This window comes from Crassostrea angulata, chromosome 7, assembly GCF_025612915.1.
Source record: "Crassostrea angulata isolate pt1a10 chromosome 7, ASM2561291v2, whole genome shotgun sequence".
Lineage (NCBI taxonomy): Eukaryota > Metazoa > Mollusca > Bivalvia > Ostreida > Ostreidae > Magallana > Magallana angulata.
This window is the reverse complement of record NC_069117.1, coordinates 51330924-51342211: the sequence shown is the minus strand read 5'-3', so window position 1 is coordinate 51342211 and position 11288 is coordinate 51330924. Positions and strand designations below refer to the sequence as shown.

General features: G+C 35.8%; 1 protein-coding gene and 1 pseudogene across 1 annotated transcript; both read right to left on the bottom strand.

Annotated features, from left to right (window-relative positions):
- Positions 1–997: 997 nt before the first annotated feature.
- LOC128155521 (uncharacterized) lies at positions 998–5876 on the bottom strand (annotated as a pseudogene).
- An 820-nt stretch (positions 5877–6696) lies between these two features.
- LOC128155520 (sulfite oxidase-like) lies at positions 6697–10674 on the bottom strand. Its single transcript, XM_052817274.1, has 5 exons — positions 10371–10674; positions 9670–9812; positions 8759–9586; positions 8502–8614; positions 6697–8407 (listed from the first exon to the last, which is right to left on the bottom strand). Exons 1-5 carry the CDS (start codon positions 10621–10623, stop codon positions 8005–8007), a joined length of 1740 nt encoding a protein of 579 aa, XP_052673234.1. The 5' UTR covers positions 10624–10674; the 3' UTR covers positions 6697–8004.
- Positions 10675–11288: the final 614 nt, after the last annotated feature.

The window sequence follows — 11288 nt, the reverse complement described above, 5'->3', positions numbered from 1 at the left end:
GGGGTTTTTTTTAACAACCTGGCATCTGTGAATGTCATTGCAAAAATAATGCCGAAAATAATTCTGGCGAATAATCAGAGAGTACATTTAAATGTCAATAGAAAACAAAATAGACATTGTTAGTTTCTGTTGCATTCCGATACCTATACCCTGGAGTTATTAGAGAAATAATATCATTACTTCTTAATGCATTTAAGATTTCACCTTCAAATATCACTCTAAGATAATTAGTAACATTTTAGTAAATTCAATTATTACTAGATTTTTTTGGTCTCCAAGTCGACGATTTATTGAATAAAGAAAATGATTTGAAATAAATTTTAAATACTGAAAACTTTGCATAATTTTCTACGTCTCTAATAACGTATTTTTTATCACACTGAGAGGACCCAGGCTATTTGGATATTTCCTGTATGATTTTGAGACCGAGGGATATTTTCTCAAGTAGTTTTGACGACAGTGAGGGTTTGCCTATTCTACTCAAACCAAATGATAAATGCTAACCATATACAATTTTGTGTAACGTACATTTTCCGACTACAATTTACAAACTATTCCTAATTTGATGCTTACGAAACAGAGTGTTGTATAACTAGATATGACTATAAGAATAATTAATTACGGTATGATTTCCAGTTTTTTCCGTTTGATAGAAACGACCGATTACTCAATTTGACAGTTTTACTCTTGATTTGTGCTAAAACACGTATTCAAAATGCATGAAAAAAATTAAACTGTTGAATTTCAAAATAAAGTCAATATGATATGATTCATATCATTATTATGTCCAATCTTAGCGAAAATACTGCAGTTAATTATTTTTGCCAGATTAAGTCCCTTTAAATGTTCGCCACACTGCCTTACTATATATATTAATCGTTTTGAAATCGCTTCTAATCAAGCGCGCGGGACATCTGATATTCAGAATGACTGAACGGACCAAGGAAAGAAAAAAGTCGCACATAAATTTTTTTTCAATGAATAATAATAATAATGAACAAATCAAATAATTTTTTTTAATCAAAGTGATTAAAATACCGTCTAAACCTGCAGAGAGCAGAGTTGGGATTTTAAATTCCTTAGTTACCTTAATGACAACCATCACGAGTCATCAAGTCACATTTATGAAGAGCTATATCCACCGGAACTTCATTTTAGGCGCCTTTGGCTCATTGTCATGATTTTGAATTTTTTGTTTGCGTACGGTATTTCTAAATCTTGAAATGTTAGTGATCGAACGGGTAAGTACGGGTTCCACAGAACCACTCAAAATGCCCGGTTTATTTATTGACACCGATTCGTGAATAGGGAAAGCAGAAACTTTGGCAGCTGACCTTGGTCTCTTTGCTATTCTTGCCGTGTGTCTGGTAGAGGTTATGGGTCCTTGAAGTATTTCTTCTGTTACATTTGTGGGTGAGGACCTCGTTGCATTCACCCTGTTACATGTTCTCGATAACATTTCCGTTGAGAGACTCGATCTTTGCTCATCAGTTAACGAAAACTCGTATTCCTCCGTTACTACTCCTTCCTGGTTCATCGAATTTTGGCGATTGTGCAATTTTATTGATGAATTCGATTTAAGGTACTCTTTTTCATTCAGATGCGCAGTATTGTGTGGTAAATTCGAGTTATGAAGTTTATCATGGTCATCTGACATTGTTGTTAAGCTAGCAGATGAATTCGACAAATTAACTGATAAAACGGTCTTATCTTCGAACTTGTCTGTCTCTGAAAAGGTACTAGACGTATTATCTACTGCTAGGTCAGTTGAGACGGTAGCATTCAAATACATCTCCGCCTCAACATTCTGTTTGGCAAACACACTTTTTTCGAAATAGTCCCGCTCACGTGACGTCATGTCCGGAATAAAAGACATACGAGAATCTTGAAATAACTGTTTTTCTAGATGAACCTGTCTGTTTATTCTTCGTAATTCTTCCATATCTTCCTCAGTTGTCTGGCGACAAAGTTCTGATAAATTTCGGCTGTTTGACCTTTCTACACTGGTACATGTATATCTGTTTTCTGCTTTATTGAATTCATTCACTGTCACTACAGATTCGAACTCATTTCGAAAACAAACGTCACCTCTTTCATCAACTGGGGGTTTACCAAACTCGAAGTTCTCTTCTGAAGAGTCAAAATTTTCCGATAAAGATGCTTCTGATTGGTGCAAGGTGCCTTCGATTTCTCGATCAGTTCTGTTTTTCCTCCGTCATGAATGTCACGTTTTGAATCGTCCAAAGTTTTGAATGAAAAGGATTCGTCTGCATTTTTTCTGTCTTGGTTTTTATCTTTACAGTCGTGGCTTAAATCATTCAAATTGCCCACTATGAAGGTTTTGGTTTTATTTTCGATGCTTCGAAATTGAGTTGACTTCTCTGGTTTAGATTTGCTTGAACATTCGGATAGAAGGGATCCTTCAACGTTTTCTTTGATTTTAGGTTCAGTTGAGGAAATGTGTTTTGCATCGTTCAGGTTGTCCAATACTAGTATACAGGATCTTTCTTCGTTGTTGTTGTTGTTGTTGTTTTGGAATTCATTTGTATCTTTATGCGATGACAAAGTCTTTTGCTGGGAACTAGTTTCTAAAATTAATAAGCCTTTCTATTGCTAAATATGAATATACATTACAGTGCATAAATGATGATGAATTTCATTGGTGGATTCAGTTTAAAAAACTTTACCTTTTTGTTTCTTCTTCCGTTTCCATTTATTACAACAGTATTTAAAGATTTTCTTCCTAGTTTTCTTACGCAAACAAAGAACTAATATTATCAATATTGCAAGGAATACAACTCCTGCAATAACGCATCCAATTATCATACCAATATCGATAGATCCTTCTTCTGTTGAACTTACAACTGTCTCGAATGCTTTGTGATGAAAAACAAGAAAAAATAAGGTTTTCAGGGAAGGGGTTATCATATTTCATGTCTTATATCTATGATTGACATTCAAGAACGAGTTGCCAGCATACTTACGACAGAGCACTGAAAAGAAATACAACATTTATTAGATTAATTTTAAACGTTCAAATTATCTTCACTGAAACTGATTTTATTTTCTGCCAACATTTTTTATAAGAGCATACCGTTGGCGAACATCACTAAAGCCTCACTTCCAGGTGATTGCTTGGCCCTAGGATCCTGACCTTTTGCACAACTTCCGGTATTGTCACTTATGTAAACCAGGTTATTAAGTTTTGCAGCCGCCTAAAAATAAAACGTAATTAGTAGTTAACTTTGATAATCATTGTCACATTCATAGAGATCGGTCTTTATATTACTGCTATAAATTTTTCACTTTTTTCTTTTCATTAAACGCAACACTTACTAATGACAATAAATAAAATAGTTTCAAATGCATAGATGTTATATCCAAAAGAATTATCTACTTTTATACAAAGACTGTCTTTCGGTGGCTCTAATGGAGTCGGGATTCATAACTTACGAGACATTTGATGCGCTGTTGACTACTTCCTGAAACTTGGGGGTCCAGCACAGATACATAGTATGTGTCGCCATCTTGAACGTAAGTAATACAATGGAGCTCGTGAACCACTGCAACACAAAGTTTAAATGGTACTACATACATGTACTGTGTGATACATTCATCGTTAATTATATATTTTCTAAGCATTTGGTGTCAAAACATGACCACCGAGAACCGGTATTTTTATTCCATCGTCAACAAATGAAGATAAGACCATGATATATCATTCTGCAAGTAACATTTTTTTTTACACTTTATTATTACTACTTGTTGAAATTTTACAACTCACAAACTTGCCCGGTGCTTGTAGAACACTCCGTCCGGTTCATCGTCGTTCTGTTAGAACACATATCTAGTATGACGTCAGATTCGCAAGTCTGACCGGTCTTCACGTATGCCGAGTTATACAGAACAGCTAATAACGGCTCAGGGAAATACTGCCTGATACTCGTACTGGAGACGTTATCTACGATGATACAGAAAACGTGTCATTATAATTGGGAATGTCATTTGAATAAGCCTTATTTGTATCAAAACAATGCGTTATTTGTATTGAAATAATGCGTTATATCGGGAAGTTCTTGTAAAAGACAAACATTTGTCATCTTATTTTCTGACTATTAAGCAGAAAAGTATAAAACAACTGTAATCGTTTGTGTTAATTGGTTGTGCAATAAAATGCCATCGGCCATTCTTTCATAGCATGGAAGACTATGAAGTTACTTCCAAATAAGTAGGTTCAATAGCCCTGTACCTGCTTTCACGAGGACGTGGAACTCCTCGGCGCCAGGTGGACTGACAATGTTACAGTCCCCGGATATTGTCGCGTTCCTTTTGATGCTTATGACAGATACCCGCTCGCCACCCGCATTGGCCTGCTCGTCTAGGAAACGTAATCAATAACGTACTAAGTCACCAACTGTCTAATTTTGTATCTTATAAAATTGCGTTCCTAAAGACTAAGATTCTAGACAACGTTCCGATTGAATTACCTGCCATTATAGTGTACCTGTAGGACACGTCAGTAACCTTGGTTACCTTCAAACACAGGTACGCCCGATGTAAGGAAGTAAACACAACTACCTCCTGGTCGCTTCTGTTTGAAATATATGTTTCATAGATTTAAGGTTAAATGTGTCTTAGTTACGACAGATGACTCAATCTCTTGTCTTGGTTACGAAAGACAACCCAATTTCAATTCTCTTTTTCTGTCGATTTATGCCAAAATTACAAATGTAAGCTGCTTTTTGGTATAAGATATTCAACTTTTTCAAAGGGCAAATTTTCATAGAGTACTTAGCATTGAGAAACTAACTTACTTCAATAAATAAGTATCTTCTGATTGTTCCACACATGTCCATGACGTCACAGTTGAGGTGTAAGCGGTTACTGACCAACCAGACAGCACAGCGGAAGTCGCCTGATCCAGAGTTACTTCCGTGTTGCGGCTGTCGTACCAAAGTCCGTCCCACTCTGCAGGAAATGTACATGATCCTACTGGAATCAGAGAGAGAGGGGCAAATGTAAACCTTAATTGAGGCATATACACGCAGTGACATATTTGTGAAGTACAATATATGAAATATGTAATTAATCAAATAACCTCAAATCCATGTATACTCACCGACTTCACTAGTAAAATACAGGTTATACACAAACACTATAGTAAGGAGTACATTCATTATCAATTTGTTTATATCTGTTCAGCGCTTGGTTCTCCATTACTTTAAAACCGAATTCGGTTGATTAAGGAACGTCAACACTCATTGTTTCCATTTAATAAACAGTGCACATGTTAACTTTGTGTGACTGTCTTCGGTCAAATGATAGCCAGTTTTTATTGAAAATACATGAAGCGAATTTCCAATCGATCCACATTCAATTGTTTTTCAATTCCATTATAATGTTTTCTTTCTTACGTTTTGTGTACTTACCCAAAAAATTCAACCATGATAAGGCCCTTGTAAGTTCATAATTATGCGTACTAAGATGACGAAGCGTTGACTAGAACGAATGTCAAAACCATGCAAAACTTTAATTCAGACCTTTCGGTGGTTTTGGACACTTTTAAAATATAATTGTGGGATAAAGTTTTATCGTTTATTTCAACACATTATGTAGGTGTCGCGTACTTTCTAATTTTAACTTAAATAAGTAAAACAAAGTGACATATTATAACCATTTTAACAAGACCTTGGACTTTCGGTTGGAATTAGCTATCTATTTCTTGCGACAAAACAAGATAAAGATGACGCGGTTTCAAGCCAAATATGCACCGATTGCGTAGTCTTTAGCTCAAAAGCCAGACAAATCTTGTTGATTTCAAAAATCCATGGCTGAGTGGTTAGCAATGAAATAGACAGGCCTATGTCACATTGCTGTTTGACACAACAGTTACTAACCAAAGTCCGAACTCTTGTTAAAATGGTTCTAGTTGACCTTGACCTCTTCATATTAGTTATTATTGTGCTGATCACGGTTCCAGTGGAAGACAATCATGATTATTATACTTCCATGTTAAATACTGAAAGTTGATTGGTTTAGACGCAGTTGATAATCCGTTCTATTACCCTCAGCGTTAGCAACACACTTGGCAACGGGTAACACAACGAATTGTTACATGCGCGTAAATAATGCGCGTACGGTTCGAAGTACAATTCACGTCATTTCTATATAAAAGCAGTAAAAATTTCTCTTAAATTAAGGCATTCAGTATAATAAAATAAATAATGCCTGTTTTGGAGGATAACAGTTGAAATTGACACCCCTCAAAAACCATAGTCAACCTCCGTTTCGCGTCGGTTGACAATGGTTTTCTCGGGGTGTCAATTTCAACTGTCACCTTCCCAAAAAGGCACTATTTATATGACATAAGCGGAACTAGATTTTTTATTTGTGAAGGAGTTGTAGGTCACTGGTGGGAGGGGGGGGATCAAATAGATAATTTTGTTTGACGGGGAGGATCCTACTTTCGGTAATTTTACTCTGCGAAACAGTATGTTTGAATTCTCAGCAAGGTAAGGGGGTCCTGACTATCCGTCTTTAATTATATCGAATTCCTCTCCTGGCCGTTTCGTGAACTCTTTTATTTAAAAAAATCACAATTCGCAGGAAATTGAAGATAAATCCCTCTCTGATTTTGACAGCTTTCGACTCCTTACTGACTCTATGGTCCCGTTCTAATAATTCACGTAAACCAAATATTTCATAAATACTTTATTAAGAAAATACATGAATATTTTATTTTCGACTAAAATCACTGACAGCACATTACCCAGACCGACAACAATTACACTTTCAAGTGTGAAAATATAAGATAAGACATTTATGACTCTTTGTTCACCCATGTTCAAAACACCAAAAAATGCCACCCGATAAATTTCAGCAGAACATTCATACAACAACAAAGAATATGGCACATCTGCCTATACAGAAGATTCTATCTTATCATAATTATGTTCCTAAATTTCTACTAATAATCATACATAAACGATACCCCTTCTTTTTCATCTCATAATTCAAATTATAAGCATTGTTAGCAAGACATGACATTTTGAAGATTACTTTTTACTTGTACAAATCAGCTTCGGTTGTGTACTGGTCAAATTAAAATACTTGATTTCAAACATATCCATGGAAACAAAGCAACACATCCTTTTTAATCATCATTTTCTAATGATTTTCCTAACATCATTGCTGTTTGAGCAGTAAACAGCTATAAACCATTGCTCCTTCGTGCATTGATTTAAACAGAATCTATATCAAAAAGAATCTTTCTAAAAGAATATATATTCTTATGTACAATAATAATTATACATTCATTGTAAAAACAGTCAGAAAATGATTTTTTTTTGCCTTAGGACATAATAATTTGGCAACACTTAATACTGAAACAGCCAATTTATCTGCAAGACACTTCAAAGTACATGTATAATGCTACGTCATTCATCTGTCAACAATACACACTGTAGACAAAATAGTTCAGTTTTCTGAAAAGGTGTCTAGAGAAAAGGAAACAAATGATGTGACCTGCGAGGTGTTCGGTCAGGTAAGACCTGACAACTAATGGCCTCTGTCACACAACTGTGATTTATATTGTCACTGAAGGACAGAAGACGCAGAAAATCTCTGTTCTCTGAAAACAATTACAGTACAAGGAAAATACAGCCTACAGTTAGATCCTCCATGAGCAAACAAGTCAACAAAAACAAAAATTTGTTTCACTAAAAAATCCCATGATCCATTCTTTTTATACACTTCTTCAATATACTGCATCACACTTCACTTTAAAATTATGCAGCAATAACAACACAATAATAACCCAATTGAGGTACATGTACATGTATTAAATTGATTTTTTAAGACATTGGTATTTTCACAATATACAAGTATTGGTAAATATGACAACCTGACTAGGCTGAGGTGTAATAACAAATATTCATGGACTTTGGTACTTTCTACAATAGTTACCTTTTTATAATATTGTGTTAAGGAATGATTAAGGCTGCTCTAAGACTTTGGTACTTTGACAGGCACCCTATGCCAAGCATTACTCAGCACACCTCTCAAATTCCAGATCCCCTCCACGTTATCAGGCTGTACGTTGTAGGCGGTGTCTGCTGCCTTACAGACAATCTCAACCTCACCCTTGTGATCCTTGGGGAGGGGAATCGTTCCCTCCCAGAACGTCCAGGCATAGGTCTTGTACAGGGGTTGTTCAGTGGGAGATAACTCTGCCGAGTGCCAGGTTTTCCCTCCATCGGCTGACAGGTCGACTCTGACGATGCCTCGCCCACCTCCGCTCCAGGCGTAACCTTTGACCGTCACCTCCTCGTCATCCTCTAGAACAGAGCCAGCTTCGGGCTCACAGATAACGGACTGGACAGGGAGTTCATAAATAGGAGGGACAGAGCTGTAATAAATGCAAAGACTTAGATTGTAGACAATTTTGTTGCTATTGAAATAAATGCATGCCTCTTTGTGAATTTGATTAGCAGATAACTTACGTGAAATCTACATTATGCCAATCAATCGAGGAATGAAATCCTTTGTAATCTTTTTGCTGCCAATGGCAGGTACTCTCTTTATCGCTCAAGGTAATTTTGTTCAGCCATTTGACCTAAAACATAGCATGTTATATGCAAAATACATGTAAATACACCAAAATAAAAAAAAACACAAAATTTAATCTTTAATCATAAGATTTGAACATAACATAAATACAGTATTAATATTATCAATACAATGAAGCATATTGCCTTACCTGCCGCGCTCCTACAACACCAGGAATGATAACCCTAACAGGATAACCATGATCTTGTGGGATGTCCTTACCATTCATCTCATAAGCTAGGATAATGTCTTTCTTCAACAATCTAGCCATTTCAATAGGAATGGATGCCCCATAATTATGTCCAGTGGGATCAGCATCAGCACCATCAAATATGATGTGCTTAGCGTCCACTGTTTCAATATCAATGCCTGTCCTTTTCAAGACATCATCCAAACAAGCACCTGCCCAGCTAGCATTACTGATGGCAGCAGCTCCCCAGTTGAGACCTTTAACCGGTTTGATAGTCACCATTTCACTCCTTCGATTGCCTGCACATTGAACTATGGAGACTACAGACTTCTTGTTGAATTTTCTCTTCAAGTCTTCTAAACTGAGGTTTACTTGTTTCGTAGAGCCAACTTTGGTAACTGTCAGCTGGTATTTCTTTGGATCTATGACTGGGACAGGAAGGTGGTTTCTTACAAAGAACAAATCATTGGGTGTCAGGTAGCTGTGCCTGAGAAGTGAGAGAGGAGGTTCAGCATTGAATGGCTTACTGGAGCTAGGCTTGAGTGCAATATGTCGTTTTGGGTCATTGGCATATGGATCACTGCTATCCTTTTGCTCGTCTTTTGATTTTTCAGTAATGTTGCCAATTCTTAACTCCTCAAGCATCTCATAAATCTCTTCCTGCTTATGGGCTGCATACATTTCCCAGTAAGGTTCAATAGAAGAACCTGCAGCCAGTAAAATTCTGGACCCTCCTGGATGATTAGACACATAGTCTGTGATGTCATATACTCCATTTTTGTATGTAACCTATAAAAGATATTGATATCTCTGTATAGGGGGTCTCCAAAATACTTCATAGTTTATCATTCTGTTATCTTTCAAGACCTTACCCATATTCTATTTTCCTTCTTGTTGTGTTTAGCGACCTCCTCTAGAGAGTAGGTAGGGAGCCCTTTCTTTAGGCTTCCAGCGGATTCTGATTGGGCTGCATGTACAATATTTCTTTTTCTGTTCAACAGCCATATTACACTCCCTAAAGCAAATCAACAATTCTTAAGTCTAGGGTTCATTTCATGATTAATTTTAAAGCATATATTACAAAACAAGGGGTATTCTCTACAAACAAAACTATGGTGGCATACCTCTGCCCCTTGTTCACATGAAACATACATGTATTTATGTCAACAAGCAACTTAGTTATGTTGACATGCAACCATAAGTTGCAATGCAACATATTAATCTGGCATGTGAACATAACTAAGTAGCATGTCAATATATTTATCTTGCATGTCAACTAAGTTGCATGTTGACATAAATAAGTAGCATATGAACATAAATAAATTGCATGTTGACATAAATAGGTAGCATCTAGCATCTTCAATGTCACATGTGGGCGATATTTGATTTTTTGAGATCTTTTATATTTGATAGAAAAATAACTTGCACACAAGGGGCAGAGATATGCACCTACTGTAAGTACAAAGTAGGTCAACTGGGGTCATTAAATGATAAACACACCTGTTTACATCTAAGCGATACCCAGAGCTTGCATCAAATCTACACGATACTGACTGGATAAAAAGTAATATACCTGTTATTCCTAATGCAAAACAAAGCTTTGTGGTCACCGCATATCCAGTGCTGTCGAATTCTCTCTCGTTGTTCGAATGTTGTTGATCGTTGTTTTTCGAGGATAAAGTTTTTTGGGCCGACTCTGTCGACAAAGAGCGATTAAACAGATTCACTTGACACAGAATTCGAGATCGGCATTGCGACCTGTTTAATTTTTTACCAAATTCTTTCCATGACAAACCACTACTACATAGCCTTGCTGTTTTGTACATCGCTCACTATCTACGCTACTGACGTCGGTCTCATGAGCCGAGCCCGATCACTATATTTAATGTCAACGATTTCCGAACCCAACTCAATTTCAATTAAATGTTTTAAAGCACGGACGTCACGTTTAAAGGGTATATATTGTATCCATGTCACGTTCTCGTATTTCAAAAAAAAATAACCGACTTACATATTGCACTGACATTGCCCATAATGAAATATTGTCATGATAGACATATACACGTACCTTTTTATATAGTGGGCAGACAGCAGCAACTATTCTTTTAGCACCAGCACCAGAAATTTAGTGATTGTATCAAGAATTATTTAAAGTAGACATACAAATATACCAAATGATATCTTAAGATTAATAATCATTTTCTCGTTTAAAATAATCACATTTTAAAATAATATAATTGATACAAACATATACTTTGTAAAATAATTATAATGTACAATTATTTCTGATTTAGTTTTTGATTATATGAAAAAAAAATAATTCTAACATCGGCCATAGATAAGAATATCATAATGTTTATGTACATTAACATATAATTATCTATTTGATATCTATTATCTACTATCTTTTACATGTAACTTGAAATATCCATTTTTTACGATGTCTTTAAAATCTACTTTGATTTTTAAAGTACTATACTCCTCCGGAGAA